The sequence below is a fragment of the Natrix helvetica genome, assembly GCF_964273705.1.
Source record: "Natrix helvetica genome assembly, chromosome: 12".
Lineage (NCBI taxonomy): Eukaryota > Metazoa > Chordata > Lepidosauria > Squamata > Natricidae > Natrix > Natrix helvetica.
In genome coordinates this window covers 15,893,116-15,911,765 of record NC_138556.1, presented here as the reverse complement: position 1 = coordinate 15,911,765, position 18,650 = coordinate 15,893,116, and the positions used below count along the sequence as shown (strand labels likewise).

The window sequence follows — 18,650 nt, the reverse complement described above, 5'->3', positions numbered from 1 at the left end:
CAAGGCAGCAAATATATCTAATACTCTCTTCTCCTATTTTCTCCACAACAATAACCCTGTGAGGTGGATTGGATTGAGAAAGAGAGGGACTGGCCCAGAGTTACCCGGCCAGCTTTCAGACCTAAGATAGGACTAGAACTCACCATCTCCTGGTGATTGGCCCTAAATCAACCCCCTGGATTTTATGCTTCAAGTGGGACCAGAATTCAAAGTCTCCTGATGATTGGCCCAATCAATCCATTGGCTTTCAGGCCTAAGGCGATACTAGAACTCACCATCTCCTAGTTTCTAGTCTGATGCCTTCACCTCTAGACCAAGGAACCTCCAAAGTCCTTGGCATTTGCACCCCTGGCTGCTGCCCAAATCTCTCAACAGGAACCAGTTGCAATGGGCCCAACCAAACCGTGGTTCTGAAGAGATCACTTTTACCTGTACAGCTTAGGAATGGCGTGAGCTGCAGTTTTGCGCACATACGGAGACATGTCCGAGGCTGCCTCCTTGATGGCCAACATCATGATGGGGACAATGATGGGGACACGGATGCTGGAGAGGACCCGTAGGGCACTGGCTCGAATCAGCTGATTGGGATCCTGGAATTTCCAAGAAGAAATTGGGAAGAGACCTTCCAGGCAACTGTTCTTCCCAGCTGGAAGATTTCAAGCTAACCCCGCTTTCATAAGGACACGGGTAAACCTATTGGAAGTCGGAGGAAATCACCTCCAGTGCTTAATGCATTTGGACATCCCATTCCACGCCGTCCCCATTACAATTAGTCCTTGACTTACAACCACTTCCCTTCCCAACCAGTTCGCAAACGTGAGCGCATGCACATTTGAGATCCTTCCGTGCGTGCACTTTTGGTGAAAAAAGGGCTTAGATGGGATGTCGCAGAGCTGGGCGCTGGTGGGTGGAGCCACCCGCAATTTCCGCTACCAGTTCGGGTGGCCCAATCTAAACCGGTAGAATGCCACCTGTGGACCAATTGCTTAAGTGACAGCTCGAAATTACAACAGGTATCCCAAGAGCTACTTACAACCTGGTTTCCCAACATTGGGGGCTCCCCTGTAGTCATGTGACCACATTTCGAGTGCTGAGCAATTGGCTCGCATTTACAGTCATTTACAGAGTCATGTGACCACTATTTATGACGGTTTTGCTGGCCCCTAGTGAATAATGGGCTTGCTTAACGATGGACTGCTGCGTTTGCCACAAATAAAAGGTCACAAAATCGGGTCTGGTCGGATCCCTTTATGACCATCATGTCTGTAGTGGTGATTACAGTCATAATTCGAAGACCTTCTGTATAGGCACATGCACTACAAGAGGGATTGTCCTATGAGTATCTCAATGACCAACCTTGAGTCCTCGCTGGAAAGTTGAGATTGATAATAAGGCCAAATCTTGCTGTTCTTCTGCATATCGGACAAGGTAGACGTAGACCAGCTTCTTCACCTGGCAGGAAAATAGCAGAAGGATCAGGCAGGAAGCAAGAACTTATGTTCTTTTTCAGCTATCAACCCTTCTCCTTGAGTAGAACACGCCATAGAATAGAATAGAGTAGAGTAGAGTTGAGTAGAATAGAATTCTTTATTGGCCAAGTGTGAGTAGAGTAGAGTAGAGCAGGGCAGAGCAGAGTTGAATAGAGTAGGGAGTAGAGTAGAATAGAATAGGGAGTAGGGAGTAGAGTAGTGTTGAGTTGAATAGAGTAGGGAGTAGAGTAGAATAGAATAGAATAGAATAGAATGAAATAGAATAGGGAGTAGAGTAGAGCAGTGTAGAATAGAATAGAATAGAATAGAATAGAATAGGGCAGGAGTCCTCAAACTTTTTAAACAAGGAGCCAAATCACAGCCCCTCAGACAATTGGGGAGCCAGACCAGCTGGGTGGGCATGGCTAGTGGTCATATGACTGGCTGGGCATAGCCAATTTAGCAGTCCAAACAATACACACAAATTAAAGTTTAATTTGTTATGCTCCTGGAGGTGGAAAGCAGGTTAGTGAAGGGATGTGGCTGCCTTAGAGTGTGTATGAGGGTCTCTCTCTCTCTCTCTGTGTGTGTGTGTGTGTGTGTGTCCCTTCCTCTCTCTCCCTCACTCTCTCTTGGCTGGGGAGGCAAGGCCTCCGCACTTCCCGTTGTTGGCCTCCAGAAGGTAGGTGAGGGCCAGCAAGAAGGTGGGGCAATGTGGGCGGGGCAGCCTCATGGTCCCACATGGGCCAGATTAATGACTTTGGTGAGCCTTCCCAGCTTGTGGGCCATAGTTTGAGGATCCCTGATCTAAGAAGTTCTCTACATTCCTGAAACATATCAAAAAATCAGAAGCATCTTCAGCAGAGAAACCCCCGCAGCTGCCTCTCCTTGGCTAAGTGTGTATGTTGCACTAGCCACAAGCCACAGTTGGCTAACCACACGCCTGGAGTCACAGAATATCACCTGTTCCGAACAAACTTCTGTTTTTTTTCAGTTTAGGGCAATGTGTAGACAATGGGAATTTATGCACAAGATGACTTACCTCTATATTCTTGCAAGCTACATTTTTGACCACGGCTGGAAAGAGGTCTGATGCGTTCTTGCCTCGAGCTATCATCTGGGGGGCAGGACAAACAGCCACGGGATTAGTTAGTGGAGAATGCGGTGTAGAGAACTTCCATCATCAAATGTTGTGGTCCCTTTGGATTCTTCCTGAGATAGCATCCTACCTCTCTCAATACTTTAAATCTATGTTTCTCAACCTTGGCAATTTTAAGATGAGCGGACTTCAACTCCCAGAATTCCCCAGCCCGCCAGGGGTTCTGGGAGATGAAGTCCACTCATCTTACAGTTGTTAAGGTTCAGAAATACTGCTTTAGATATAAGGTGTGAGATGTCACACTCTCATAAACATGTTTGGCCTCAAGATCCTGTTCATAAAACCTCGATGGATTGTATATTTTTTTCACAAGAATCAATCCCAAAAAGTTGTCATTAAGTGGAGAGGAGAAAAGAGAAAGGATAACCTTCACACAAGTCCAGAGAGGAAGGGGTGCTGGATCTTGGTCTCCTTAAACAGAAGGATGTTCTGACCTAAGCTTCCCAAGAGACTGAAGCAAACTCTTTATCCTGACAAAAAACCCTTTTATTGATTTACCGTGAATTCTGCTCATTCACATCCAGCAAAGTCTTTCAAGGGAGGATTTACAGTCACAGACCTTATCTGGCTTGGAGAGCTGCCGATATCTGCAAAACTTGGCAAGGAGTCTCAGAAAGTCACGAACCAATTAAGCGAACTAATTGTCTCCTGCAAACTCCACTCCCCTTTCACTCCTCTTTTATTTCCTCTGGGAGGGGCCATTCATCGTCCACCTGTGGCCTTACTCCCAATTCGACCCCTGTTCTTTAGCTGTTCCCTTCGTCTGGCAACTCTGTGCATGCGCACACTGGGAACAGGCTCCAGCTGTTCTTCTGCCTCACTGATCTCCGACTCCGAAGGCAGCTGATTACTGGCATACGGCCCTGGCCCCCTCTCTGCCTCTGACACAGAGCCCTCATCATACCCTTCCCCAGGCTCCAGGACTGGCCCATGTTCCTCCCAATCTCCTCCCTATCCGAATGTGCTGCCGGCTCCACTGGCACTGGCAGGCCACAACAAAGGAGAGTGCTGGGTCTTGGCCACCATCTCACAATCAAAGGGTGAGTATCTTAAACAGATGTGACAGCACTGAAGAGATACTCACCGCCACAATCCTCTTCATCGCTTCCAGTTTTAAGGAATCCTTGTTGCTGTCCAGCATCTCTTTGAGATCATCATGTCTAGAAAGAAACACAGAAACGGTTTCAGGAACTCAAAAAAATGGGAGTCTCAGTGTATTTGACATGGATTCTGATGAACTTGGTAGGGGACTGAATTCTCACCACCTCGGTTGAGCTGGGAACTATGTCCAACTCAATGGAGGGAGCCAGAGAAAAGAAAGGCAGATGGAAGGGAAGGAGGAGGAGCGATTAAGTTCCCAATTCTAAACTAAAGAAAACCTGGGGAAAAGGAATCCAACATTTTTCAACCGCCATCAATTTAAGCATGCTGGCTGGAGCAATTCTGGGAATTGAAGGCCGCACAGCTTAAAGCTGGAAAGGTTGAGGAACACTGGCTAAAAACGATGGTCAATTGCTGTCCAACTTCCAAAGATGAAAGATCTTTCCTCACCTGATGAAAAAGAAAGATACTCACAACATGCCAACATATGTAGGCTTAATGAAAATAACAAAGGGTAACTCTATGAATATTCTATCCAAAACAGAATTCAACTCTCTTCTTCCCAACAAAAAAGTCAAATCTAATCAACTGGGCATATAAGCCATCATGGGGCTTGCTCAGATTTTAGCTGAGGGTTACATGGATCCAACTAATCATGGTTTAATCAACCAATCTGTCAGCCTCTGTTTTCATTGCTTGCTTACGGCTGCTTTGTTACACTTGCTTACTATCGGCTGCCATAGGAACAGGTGGGGGGCATGGTATTGGGGAAGGGAATAATATTGCACTGGAGGAGTCTTGTTCTCACCATCTTCTGCGCATGCTGGTGGCTGATGTTTGGACTTGGTCAAGGCCAACCATCTCACATACCAACTTGATGAGGCTGTTTGAAGATGCACCCCACATGACACCTTAGGGAGTTGCAGATTGGACAATGGGTTGGGGAATTGGGGGGAGAGTGCTGGGTAATCATTTGATATGTACTTGTTTGCGCCTTTTTGGCTCAGATCTTGCTTTCCTTTTACCTGCTTTCACTTCATATCTAGTAAAAGTACTTTATCTCTATTAACATGGAGTTGAGGTTTTTCTTTCTTGGATATTGAAGGAGGCATGCCTGACACAATCCTTGCTGAGTTCATTCATGAACACAACAATGGCCAGGATTCAATCATGCAGACCCATGCTTTGGCCAATAGGCCAGAATGCTGAGCTACAATACAAGCTTCATATATCTTCCTCAATCCCTACCCACCCAGATAGTGGCTTTCTGCCTTCTGTGAACCCAACAATTGTTTCTTCAATCTGTGCTTGCTAGGAGACTCCAAAACATGGCAGAGAGAAGATGGAGAAATACAGGTAAACTTTGACTTATGACCGGTTGCATAATGGCCATTTAGACCCTCCCACAGTGGGATGTGGTGACTCAGTGGCTAAGACACTGAGCTTGTCGATCAGAAAGGTCAACCGTTCGGTGGTTCGAATCCCTAGCACCACGTAACGGAGTGAGCTCCCGTGACTTGTCCCAGTTTCTGCCAACCGAGCAGTTCGAAAGCACGTAAAAAATGCAAGTAGAAAAATAGGAACCACCTTTGGGGGGGAAGGTAACAGCGTTCCGTGCGCCTTCAGAGTTTAGTCATGCCAGCCACATGACCACGGAGACGTCTTTGGACAGCGGTGGCTCTTCGGCTTTGAAGCAGAGATGAGCACCGCCCCCTAGAGTCGGGAACGACTAGCACAGATGTGCGAGGGGAACCTTTACCTTTACCTAGACCCCCCCCCAAAAGGTACTTATGATCCAGCCCATATTGATAGTCATTTCCAGGATTTTGCATCCACGTGACCACAATTTAGAATGTTTTTTGCCAGAAATTGTGATTTACTTCCGGTTTCCCCAGGAAAAAACCACAGAGTGAACCATAGGTTCCCTTAATAATCAGAGTGTTCACTCCATAGCCGCTGCAAAACAGGTCCTAAAATTGGGTGCGGTCACATGTGACGTGCTTAATGGCCACCACGACTCAGGACCAAAATATCGGGCTTCATTATGGTCATAAGTCGAGGGCTACCTGTAGAAGGTAGCTTATCGGTCATGCCACCTGGAGGGGAATTTGATCTCGGGGGCTTGTTTATACCCAAGCAATCCAATCCCACCGAAGGTTGTGAAATATTTATCACACAGTGAACTCATCCGGAACAACGAGAAAAGTGAGAAGGCAGAAACAGTGAAAAAAAAAGTAGCACTAAGAAAATAGCTTGTTTCACTGTGACTGAGCAAGCTGCAGGAACCTGGCTTAATCCACAGCTCAGCAGAATTGGCAAACAAGAGCTTGATCCAACAAATCACACTCAAAACCATGTTGATCACATCTGGCTCCAAGCTGAAAGTAAAATCCAAGCCTGTCAAGGAATCCTTTGCATGTCTGAATGCACGCAAGAGACATTGGGATGAAACCGCTGCCCAGAGACCCCACTATAAGATGGTGTAAAGCAGTAGAAAGGGGGTAATTCAACAGTAAAGGCGAGGGTGTGTGTATGAAATAATACTATGGAACTGCAATTTAGAAGAGACTGTCCGTGGTCTGGAAATGCAGCCTCAAAATGCAACCAATTATACGCCAATGTTCTTTTTCTTGATATGATTAATCAACTTAGAATAATTGGACACAATTGCCCTCCCATGAAACGCACCCAAAATATCTGCAACATTGACAACAATGTTGAGTGGAGTGACTAAGTCCTAGCCCTTATTTCATAAGCCACAATGGCTCAGCTCACATGGTGTGTTATGACAGAAAGAGACCATGATTAAACAAGCCATGAGTGATCGCAGGGGCGAACCCAACTGATGAAGGAAGTAAAATAGGCCATCCTCCGAACTGATTGGGGGGGGGGGACAACTTCAGAATAGAATAGGGAGTAGAGTAGAGTAAATAGAATAGAATAGAATAGAACAAGGAATAGCACAGAATAGAGTAGAATAGAATAGAATAAAGAGTAGAGTAGAATAGAATAGAATACAATAAGGAGTAGAGTAGAATAGAATACAATAAGGAGTAGACTAGACTAGACTAAAACAAGGAATAGCATAGAGTAGAGTAGAGTAGAGTAGAGTAGAGTAGAGTAGAGTAGAGTAGAGTAGAACAGAACAGCTTTATTGCGTGTGATTGGACACACAAGGAATTTGTCTTTGGTGCATAAGCTCTAAGTGTACATAAAAAAATACAAGATACATTCGTATACATTCAGTAAGGAATTGCAACAATACTTTGGATTATCCAGTTTAGGGATTCCCTCTACAAATGTGTGATTTCCATCTTATCAAATTATCCTGCTTCTCTCGGGTCCTACATTAAAATATAAACCCAGGCCGGCACATTTTGCGTTTCTCGCCTCCCCCCTCGTGCAGAAGGGGTTAAGCTGCAGAAACACACTTCCAGATTCACCCAAACCCTTCTCACGCCTTTGGTGTTGATCACGTCAACGGTTCTTTTCCCACTAACTGCATTATAATCAGTTGTCAAAATTTCGGCAATGCAATCCTGAGCTGCAAACTACCTTTTGCCCAAAGCTGTGATCTCACTGAGTGGGGGGGGGGGGGGAGGGAGGAGGCGAACTCAGCTCAGCTTTGGGGAACCAACGCAGCTGCTAGGTCTTCCCGGGCTAAGAGAGTTGTGTGAACCCAACCTCCCTGCCTTGGCATGACACTACTTAACCCTTTCCTTCCCCACTGGACCTGAATCTCCCCCAAAGGGCCACTTTCACAAAACACGGGCGGGGGGGGGGGGGGGGACGGACAGCTGAACTGAACTTCCCCATTGTGAGGCTACCTGCTGCACACCCAACCGCCTGAACAGAGAGCACCAGTATCACTTCTCACAAGTTAAAGCCTGACACGAGAGTGGCTAGGCAGACCCGGATCTACTTGGTCCTGAGAATGCAACCCAGACCTCAGCCGGCTGACCTTCCCCTTGCTGGGCAGGATGGAGGGGTCCCCTGAGGCAAGCCCCTCCCTCCCTGCCTTCCCCCCTCCTCCCCTCCCTACCGGAGCGGCTGCGCCACGCTGCCCTCCAAACTGCGCTCCTGCTGCTGCTGATGGGCGGCGGGGGCGGCCTCCGGGTCGGGCCCCTTCAGCAGCCTCAGCTCGTCGCCTTCCAGCGTGCGGTACCAGCTCTGCGGCGCTCCGTCGGGCACCAGCACGGGGCTCTTGGCCTCCTCGGTGCCTGCCGGCGGCGCCTTGACTAAGTGGGCTGCGCCGACGGGCAGTTGCTGCAGCAGCTTCTGCATGGCCCCGGGGAGGAGGTGGTGGTGGAGGAGGAGGCGGCTGCTGGGCTTCCCAGAGCGACTCTCCCCAACCAGACGCCCGCAAAGCGCCGGCTCAGCCGCCCAGCCACGTTAGCAGCTCCGCCGGCTGGCTGGCTGGCCCCGGCGCGGGAGGGGCTTCGGGGAGCCGCCAGCCACGCTCCGGCCCGCCCGCCCGCCCGCCTACCGGCTGCTCGGCTGAAACCAGACACCGCCGATTCCAGCAGCAGCAGCAGCCGCCGCGAAGGCGTTGGGCGCATCGCCACCTGGCGGCCACAGGGAGCAACTGCCCCGGTCTGCAAGCCCCAGTTGGGGTCTGTGAAGGGGCGCTGGGTTTGGGGAGGAGGAATTCCTGGCATGCCAGGAGGGGGGAAGAGAAGAGACGGCCTGTGGCTCCCGCACGAGGCTTTCGGGTGCCGCTGGAAATATTTCGGAATGCCCTAGTAAGGCCACACCTAGAGTACTTCATCCAGCTTTGGCCACCAAAGATGTTGAGACTCTAGAAAGAGTGCAGAGAAGAGCAACCAGGATGATTAGGGGACCGAAGGCTAAAACATGTGAAGAACAGTTGCAGGAACTGTGTATGGCTAGTCTAGAGAAGAGAAGGACCAGGGGAGACAGGAGAGCATCTTCCAATATTTGAGGGGCTGCCACAGAGAGGAAGGGGGTCAAGCTATTTCCCAAAGCACCCGAAGGCCAGACAAGGAATAATGGATGGAAACTGATCATGAAGAGATTCAACCTAGAAATAAGGAGACATTTTCTGACGGTGAGAACGATCAACCGATGGAACAGAAGTTTCCTTTGGAAGTTATGGGGCTTCATCACTTGAGACTTTTAAGAAAAGATTGAACTGCCATTTATCAGAAATGGTGCTTGAGTGGGGAAGGGTTGGACTAGATGACCTACAAGGTCCCTTCGAACTCTGTTAATCTGTCTCTTTCCTCCGCACACACCCTCCCCCTTGTTAACTTCTTACAACCACACTGTGTCTATGGAGGTTCCCAGTCATCCATATCATGGTTGTCCCAAGGGTGCTTTTTTTCAAGAGGCAACTGGACTTTCTGGTTTTGCTTTGAAGACAAGAAGCTTCTTCGGTTCTGAGCTCAGAGCCGAAGAAGCTTCTTCGGTGAGAATTGAAATGTCTTCAAAGAAAAACAAGGAAGCATAAATCCTTCCATTCCCCATTCTAGAGTAGAGTAGAGTAGAGTAGAATAGGGAGTAGAGTAGAATAGAATAGGGAGTAGAGTAGAGTAGAGTAGAGTAGGGAGTAGAGTAGAATAGAATAGAATAAGGAGTAGAACAGAGTAGAACAGAACAGAAAACAGCTTTATTGGCCAAGTGTGATTGGACACACAAGGAATTCTGATAGCCTGAATTTTGATCATGTGGCTGTGGGGATGCTACAACAGCCATAAATGGGAGGACCGGTTGTAAGGCATTTTTCCCAGTGCTGTTATAACTTTGAATGGTCACTAAAGGGATGGTTGGAAGTCTTGTATCCTAAAGCTGTTGAAGCTGAGAAACAAGGTTAAAGCCTTTCTCAATAAAGTTTTAATTTTACTCTTCCTATGAAGCCAATTTCCTCATCTGGTCTGACATGTAAAGAGGATGTTTGTTATTTGGTAGCAACTCCAAGTAGTAGGCCTCAATTTATTCCCCATCATCTCTCCCCACTTCTAGGCACTTCTCTTCCCCGCTAATCTAATCTTTCAGGGGTTCAGGCTGCATCTGGCAGCTTGAGGGAAGGGGCCGTATTGGCTGAACAATGAAGCAAAGTCCTTATCTACACAACTCTATAATCCATAATGTGGTTTGCTTTTCTGTGAGTTTTTCCCCTGAAATTAACCAACTCTCATCAAGAAACCATAATCAAGCTAGCCACAGCCAAAGGCCTGTAATACTATTTTTTTGCCCACAGGCTGGAACTTCTATTTTTTTTCTACACTGCCTTTTGTTGTCTTCCTTTTAAAGCTACCTCAAGCTTCCTTTAAAAGGCAGGAATTTCTGGTTTTTTTTTCTTGCATCAAAACAGCAAGAAATTGCTTGGCTGACTTGGTTTTTAGCCTGCAGCAAATAATAATAATACATAAAAAAGGTTCAGCACCATGGACAGATCCGGAGTTTTGGGAGGCTTCCTGGTGCCCCGAAATGGGAGTTATAGGGAGAGAGAAAATGAGATTGGAGGAATGGTTTTCAGCTGAAGAACCCAAAACTAGAAAGGGGCTGCAGATGCCCCCTCCCTGAAAGAGGAGATCAGAAGTCATCCCAATAATGAATTCCTTCCCTCTTGCAACCAAGAGAAGGAAGCAGAGAGAAAGGGGAGATTTGTCCATTCATCCAAGGAGGGCGTGAGCTGTCCAATGTACCACACAGAAGTGGGGAAACTATATTTATAATCTTGCTCCTAAGGGGGGAGTGTTTCTCAACCTGGACCCTGGATTTTAATCTGCCAGTGCTTCCCCTAAAACACACACACACACACACACACACACACCAGCATGTCTTGTTTGGTGATGAAGGTAATCAGGAGCAGAAAAGCCAACACATTTAGCAAATGCCCAATTGAGCAAAACTCACCTTGACACAAATTACAGAATTATTGAGTGGCTGATCAACACAACCAGGCACTATGCTGGTAATCTGCCCAGCTGTAATGTGCCCAGCCAAGCAGGCACCCATGCAAATCGACAATGCAATGATTACATGCTGTGGGTCTCAACAATATAACAACAACTTTCTTACTTTTAACACATGCTACCCCCCCAAAAAAAACACCGAGGTTTGAACTGGCAGAAGAATTCAGTATCCTTAGAAACCCCCAAATTTCATGTAAAAGTGCTCACAGGTTTCTTGTCCTTTTGGGCTCAAAAACAAATCAAGGCATTCCAACGTGCATAGTTTATTGCTAACCAACTCATGGGGAAAACATTGCTTCTCATGCAGGAAAACCCCAGCAAAGGAAGAAAAACATCAGAAAGCACAAAATGGGGAAAGCTCATTTCTGCATGGAACTTTTAAGGAGCTGCTTTCAACAGGCAGTGATAATATGATCTATTAATTTTTTCTCATATCCATCCATCCATCTATCCATCCACCCACCCACCCATCCATCCACCCATTTCCTTCATTCTGGAAGAAAAATTCAAAAGCATTTTAAGGACAGTAAAAACAGTCTTGCCTTGATCCAAATATCATCCCAATTATTAGGCCGAATTGGGTACCAGGGGAGAATCAATTGGCTTCTGTATCCAGGGCCACACAGCCTGTTCATGTGTACTGGAAAAAGGGCCTGCCCTTGGAGACTGTCCCTGCTGTCACAGCCATACTTCCATCCTCCTGTTCATTCTGCTATGTTTTCCCTGCCCTGCCAAGCCTTAGCTCTCTTCATGGCATGCCAAATCACTCAGATGTGGCATATAGGGTGAGTGGGACTAGGGCATGGTTCGCTGAACAAGCCAACACAGACTGAATTCTTACAACATGCTAAGCCGTAAAACATACTTTAAATCTTGATGCATCTTCATTCACTTCCTGAAGTCAACACCACACTGATTTACACAATCTGTCCAGTCAGCTTAAAGATTAGATATTTGTGATCCCCCCCCCCCACATAATGTTTATTCTGATACAGAACCAGAATAAAAATTATGCTTCTCCAAAGGAAATCCAAATATCGCTCAAAAGCTCTTGTGGGATGGCCTTAAATCATTACATCCAACATAGGACTGCAGTTCTCCTTCTCGTCCGCAAAGCTCAGACCTCCCTCAACCTGGTGCCTTGCAAATGCAGTAGGACTACACAACCCAGAATCCCCGACAGCAGAGAAACAGTACAAACCAACTGCAAGATGGGAATTTTAGCCTTAAACCCAGGACTAGCCGAATATCTCATTCAGAAATGTTAGGGTGGTTTTTCTTATTCTTCCCATCCATCCGTCAGGATGACTGGGGATAATATTGGAGGGGTGTGTGTGTGTGAAGCACGCCAGGAATTGACTTCAACAATTTGGAGAAAAGGGAAATATAAATGCAACAAAAGCAATCCAGACCTTGGTGGTTCCCCAACAGAAAGAATAGAATGGGAATTACAAGTTCCTGTCCAGGTAGAAGAGAAAAAAATGGCCAAGGTGGAACATGAAAAAGAAAAGTAAGGATGTTTTTCAGGCGAAAGGAGGGGAGAAGAAAAAGTAGGTAGGTAGGTAGGTAGGTAGGTAGGTAGGTAGACAGACAGATAGATATAGATAATAGATAGGTAGGTAGGTACGTAGGTAGGTAGATAGATAGATGATAGATAGATAGATAGATAGATAGATAGATAGATAGATAGATAGATAGATAGATAGATAGATAGATAGATAGATGATAGGTAGGCAGGCAGGCAGGCAGGCAGGCAGATTTATTAAACTTCTGGACTGCCCAGAATCTCTATCTACCCAGGATAAAAATCAGATCAAATATATATTAATCTTTCAATAAGTCCACATCCTTTCACTGGACAAGGCAGGTCACCCAGAACCAGCTCCGAAGCTTCGGGACAGGTGTCTCCTACCAACACCAACACCCCACTCCTTTCCAAAATGTTTTTCTTGACTTCCCAGCCTAGAGATTTCCCGGTGGTCTCCCATCCCAGCCCTTACAAGGTCCGACCATTCTTCTCGGCCTTTGGCAGACCGGCCAAGGACGTCCCACCAAGGAAGGGCGTAACCACACAAAAAGCCCATCCTCCCACCCCTCTCCGCCCCTTCCCCGCCCGGGAATGTTTTTTAGCGGGAGGGAGGCAGCCCCCCCCCCTTCCTGGCTGTCGTACCGCTTTCCTGGCCCAGATCGGCTGGGGGGGGGGAGAGGGCTCCTGGCGTCATTCCCCAAATGGAGGGGAGTGGGATTGGGAGGGGGGGTTTCCTAAGAAGCAGCCAAAAAATCTGGGCCATCCTTTGCAAAGCAAGGACCCCCTAGCCGGATTTGGGGGGGGGGAGGAAATCAGACCCACCCCTCCCCCTCCCATCCCACCCCTGCTCCGAGGCAAGGGGAGGCCTGGGTTTGCAACGCTGCGCCCCCTCCCCGAGATCGGGGCTGCCTCCCGCCTCTCTCCTCCCTCCACCCAAGGAGAGCCGCACCTTTTGTAATCCGACGAGAAGATCCCCCCGCTGGCCGGATCGTGCCCGTACTCCGGCTCCCCCAGGCTGGACGAGCCGCCCTTCTCCTCGTTGTAGGCTTGGCCGGAGGACATGGCTGCGGGCGGGCGGGCGGAGAAGGGACGGCTGGCCTGGCCTGGCTTCCAACTGGGGACGCGGCGCGCCCCGGCAGCAGCAGCAGCAGCGGCGGCTCTGGATGCGGCTGATGTCAGCGGCGCGGGGGAGCGGCTGCTGCAGCCGGGCTGGGAAGCGCCTCCCCGCCCCTTAAAGGGGTAGGCCGGCGGGAAGGGCTCGCCCCCCCCCATCCAACCGGTGAAGCGCTGCCCCTCTTCGGAGCTTTGGTTTGCAAAGAGGGCGGGGCTCAGCCTTGGGACATGTAAACCGGGTGGAAAGGCTGGGGGCAGTGTGGTGGTGGTGGGGCATGGTGGCTTATTCGGCGCCAGGGTGGGCATCTTGGTGGCTCAGTGGTTAGAATGGAGTATTCCTTGCTTCCTTCCTTCCCTCCTTCTCAGGGGTTAGAATAGAGTATTCCTTCCTTCCTTCCATCCATCATTTCTTCCTTCCCTCCTTCCCAGGGGTTATAATGGAGTATTCCTTCCTTCCTTCCTTCCTTCCTTCCTTCCTTCCTTCCTTCCTTCCTTCCTTCCTTCCATCCATCATTTCTTCCTTCGATCCATCATTTCTTCCTTCCCTCCTTCCTAGGGGTTAGAATGGAGTATTCCTCCCTTCCTTACTTCCATCCTTCCTTCCTTCCATCCATCCATCCTTCCTTCTTTCCTTCCTTCCCAGGGGTTAGAATGCAGTATTGCAGGCTAACTGCTGGCTGCCAGCAGTTCGATCCTGATGGGCTCAAAGTTGACTCAGCCTTCTATCCTTCTGAAATTGGTAAAATGAGGATCCAGATTGTTGGGGGCAAGAGGCTGAGACTCTGTAAACTGCTTAGAGAGGACTGTACAGCACTGTGAAGCGGTATATAAGTCTAAATGCTATTGCTATTTCTATCTTCCGGGCATAAAGCGATTGGCCGGTGCGCTCTGCAGATCTCTTTGGGGACGACAGGCGAGAGCTGAGCTGGTCCTCGTTTTGGAGGAAAAGGGGAAGGTTGCATCATGCCAGGCGTGCAGGATAATCTCAGGGGTTTTCATGGAAAATTGCCCTCCTTTCTCAAACATTTGCTTTGTTTTATGGATCCCTTCAATGGAAAGTCCCCTCATTCACTCCAACTCCAGAAATGCAGAACTGGTTTTGCTATTCCCCTAAATGGTCTTTCAGATACAACCCTCCCCCCCCCTTCTCTTACTAATAGAAGGAAGGGAACTTGGGCTGATTTCCAGGACACCATTAAAAGTAGATTCTGAGTAGAACGGACAATCAGCTGTTTGTGTTCAGTTGGGAAGTTGGCCTGCACTCAATGAGACCTTAGCCTTTTAAAATGTGTTTTGGGGTGTCCATTGCTAAAAAAAAAAAGTTACGTTGTCCAAGGCCAACTCAGCCATGCTTGCTGACTGCTGTTTCTATGATTTTATTGCTGATTTCAAGCTGCTCCTTTTGTTGGTTTTGTGGATGCAATCTGTAGCCTTCACAATCTGAAACACAAATACTTCAACATCAGCATTAATTATTGTACTGGACATGACATGACATGTTTGAATATACTTTTGAGCTAGCAACCAAACAAAAATAATAAGGAGAGCTCAGGCTGCATTTTCTTGCTAAGTTGATCCCAATGTACGGTACATTTTTTCTCTCAGAAATTGGTGATTAGAAAGCATATATACGATGCAAATCCAATAGCTATGGCAATTCCAAATTAAAACAGCAGAGGGAGCCACACACCATTACTGGTATTCCTACCAAGACCTTTTGGCTAATCTTTCCATGCCAATAAGCCAATGGAATATCTACAGAATGTAAATTTGAACGAATCATAATTTGATGGTGGTCCAAGAAGAAGGGGATGGATGAGAAAGTCCATCTTCTTTTTGAACTCACTCCATCATTTCATCTCGCAGATGGGAGTCACACGACTAAATATTCTTTGCATTCCATTTTGGAGACATGCTTTCAACTCTAATAGTTGCTAAAACATATCTACGTTATGTATCTAGAAGCATTTTGTGCTATAAGGTATCATGTATCTCCAACCTGATGCTTTCTGGAATCCAGATACATTCAGAGCCCCAGAAGTTCAAACTAATATGTTTCAGAGTTGCAAGACAACTGAATGAGGATAACTGGTTAATATAATTAAGGTATCATAAGCTCCTACCCTCAAAACGACGCTATAGAGCACTGCACACCAGAATAACTAGACACAAGAACAGCTTTTTCCCCGAATGCCATCACTCTGCTAAACAAATAATTCCCTCCCACTGTCAAACTACTAAGTCTGCATTAGTATTACTATTAATCCTCTCATCGTTCCTATCACCCATCTCCTTCCACTTATGATCGCAGGACTGTAACCTTCTTGCTTGTATTCTTACGATTTATATTGTTTCCTAGTATGATTTGATTGCTTATTTGTACCCTATGACTATCATTAAGGGTTGTACCTTATGATTCTTGACGAATGTATCTTGTCTTTTTATGTACACTGAGAGCATCTGCACCAAAGACAAATTCCTTGTGTGTCCAATCACACTTGGCCAATAAAGAATTCTATTCTATTCTAATTAAAGTCAACACCCTGAAGGCAAGCATCCAACGGACTTAAGCATTTCTACGACTGAGCACTACGTTATTCAGGTGGAAGTCATTGAGAGCATATGTGAAGATGTTGTGACTACTATTAGACGCTTGATTCTCCCTGCCCCCCCCCCCAAGATATCATTGGCAATCTTCAACCAGGGTTGGACGGTGAGCTTGAGCAGACCCTGATGCAATCAAGCTTGGGGGAGATTGATTATTTATTCTACTAAAAGGGCACATGGAGGAGAGAAAGAGAAAGAGAGAGAGGGAGACAGAGACACACACACAGACACAGAGAGACACACAGAAAGACAGAGACAGAGACACAGAGAGAGAGAGACAGACAGAGAGAGATAGAGAAAGAGAGACAGAGAAAGAGAGAGAGACAGAAAGAGAGAGAGAAAGACACAGAGAGAAAGACAGATAGAGAGAGAGACAGTGAGAGTAACAGAGAGACAGACACACACACAGAGAGAAAGAGAGACAGAGACACAGAGGGAGAGAGAGACACACACACAGAGAGAGACAGAGAGATATGCTATGTTCAGTCCAGTCTTTTGACTTTCCCATTGCTCTGCTTGCATTCCCCCCCCCCCCCTTGCCAGATGACTTCACTTTAAGTCTCTCTGCTTAGTGGGGTTAACTAAATGATTTTGGAGGGGCAAAGAATGGCCTTATTCTTTAAATACTTCAATGACAATTGGATTGGCTTCGGGCAGTGATTATTGGCCTAATGACAGATGGTGGGCCAAGCTAATCCACCGTCTCTCTCCCCCCTCCCCAAATCCCCACTGGACTGAGTGGACGCAAGACTAAGGTGCAAAGGCAGCATCCGAGTCAGCCTTCCTCTCAAGGGACGACTCAGGCATATGCTGCTGCTTAACAGTTTTCACAGATAGTATCTCTAGGTTTCACTGCCTTATTCCTCTCTTTAAAGGTAAAGATTCTCCTCGGACTTATATGCTAGTCGTTCCCAACTCTAGGGGGCGGTGCTCATCTCCGTTTCAAAGCCGGAGAGCCAGCTCTGTCCAAAGACGTCTCTGTGGTCATGTGGCCGGCATGACTCAATGCCGAAGGTGCAAGGAACGCTGTTACCTTCCCACCAAAGGTGGCTCCTATTTTTTTACTTGCATTTGTTACGTGCTTTCGAACTGCTGGGTTAGCAGAAGCTGGGACAAGTCATGGGAGCTCACTCCGTTACGCAGTAATAGGGATTCGAACCGCCGAACTGCCGACCTTTCTGAGCGACAAGCTTAGCGTCTTAGCCACTGAGCCACCACGTCCCCTTATTCAGTCAAGAGTCTTCCCTAAAATATGTCTCTCTTTTATTTTTTTGAACCACTTTTTTTAAAAAAAGGAAGTTTAATGATCAGAAAAAAACGCTTCTCGAGTTGGAAGGTGGATGGGATGCCGCAGTGGCATTTTACAGGTGGTCATTTTTTCATCTCAATCAAGAGCCACAGATCTCCTGGAATTAAGCTGGAGCATTATCTAATCTAGAGAAGACCTTCCTTCTTCATCTCCAATGTGCTGACACCAGTATTTAATTAAGAGCTGATGCCCGTCCTTCTCCTCCACTCTGGCTTCTTTTCTCTGTGTCAGTGACAGTTACGTAACAGGTTATGACAGGTTGTAACCCTCTACCTGACAGCCCAGCATATTTTGAGATTTGGCAGCTTTGGCTTTTGGAAATAAACACTAATGCCGTTTGCAAGCAGGTGGAGCTCAGGGCTGCGAGAGATTAAGTCATCGGAATTCCTTGGCTTTGAGTTGCCTTGGCCAACGCTCTGAGTTTGCAGCTCACCGCATTTAAATGCATCTGATAAAGGGAGCTACGGCTGACAAAACTTGAATAAAATGCGTCAATCAAAAATGGTGCCACCAGACTCCTGAAGAGTTTTGATAATATGTAAGGAAAAAAAAATAGGGACGCAATGGCTCAGTGGCTAAGACGCTGAGCTTGTCGATCAGAAAGGTTGGCAGTTCAGTGGTTCAAATCCCTAGTGCCACATAACGGAGTGAGCTCACATTACTTGTCCCAGCTTCTGCCAACCTAGCAGTTCAAAAGCAAGTAAAAAATGCAAGTAGAAAAGTAGGGACCACCTTTGGTGGGAAGGGAACAGCGTTCCGTGGGCCTTCGGTGTTGAGTCATGCCGGTCACATGACCACAGAGATGTCTTCGGACAGCCCTGGCTCTTCAGCTTTGAAATTGAGATGAGCATCGCCCCCTAGAGTTATGAACGATTAACACATATGTACGAGGGGAACCTTTACCTTTAAGGGAAAACGTTCAGTGAATCTCACCCCTTCCTTCCAGTCCGACTGCATCTTTTGTAAATTGCTAGCGAATCACTAAACTTTCACGAGGAATGGATGATTGAAACACTGTTCCTTGATATAGAACAATGAAGTTATGAATACAAAACTGAATGAATAAATAATCTCCACTATTTGCAAGTATCTACAAATATAACCTCTAGAACTTCTCATTGTTTGAGGGACATCTCGTACTACATGCGGTCTTATGAACCTCAGGCCTCATTTTATATTGCAGAGAGAGAATGATGGCTTTTAATGTGCTGCGGAACCCAAGTCCTATGAGAGACAGTTGCAATAGTGAGATATATTCCTCTCTCAGGGAGATGGGTGGTTCAGAAATGTGGGAAAGAAAAAGAAAGAAAGAAAGAAAGAAAGAAAGAAAGAAAGAAAGAAGAAAGAAAGAGGAGAAAGAGAATGAGAGAAAGTGAAAGAGAAAGAGAGAAAGAGAGAAAGAAAAAAGACAGACAGGAAGGAAGGA

General features: G+C 47.0%; 1 protein-coding gene across 2 annotated transcripts in view; it reads right to left on the bottom strand.

Moving 5' to 3' along the window:
• AP3B2 (adaptor related protein complex 3 subunit beta 2) overlaps positions 1–13,351 on the bottom strand; it is a 39,642-nt gene extending 26,291 nt beyond the window's left edge. The window contains exons 1-5 of one of the 2 annotated variants that reach the window (XM_081964798.1): positions 13,145–13,351; positions 3,713–3,788; positions 2,512–2,586; positions 1,357–1,452; positions 430–590 (exon numbers count right to left, since the gene is read on the bottom strand). In XM_081964798.1, the coding sequence (XP_081820924.1) occupies positions 430–590; positions 1,357–1,452; positions 2,512–2,586; positions 3,713–3,788; positions 13,145–13,257 (521 nt within the window). In that variant the 5' untranslated portion in view covers positions 13,258–13,351. Of the gene's footprint in view, positions 1–429; positions 591–1,356; positions 1,453–2,511; positions 2,587–3,712; positions 3,789–7,771; positions 8,198–13,144 lie in introns of those variants that run through there. The other variant, XM_081964797.1, reaches the window with a different exon arrangement.
• Between the last annotated feature and the right edge of the window lie 5,299 nt (positions 13,352–18,650).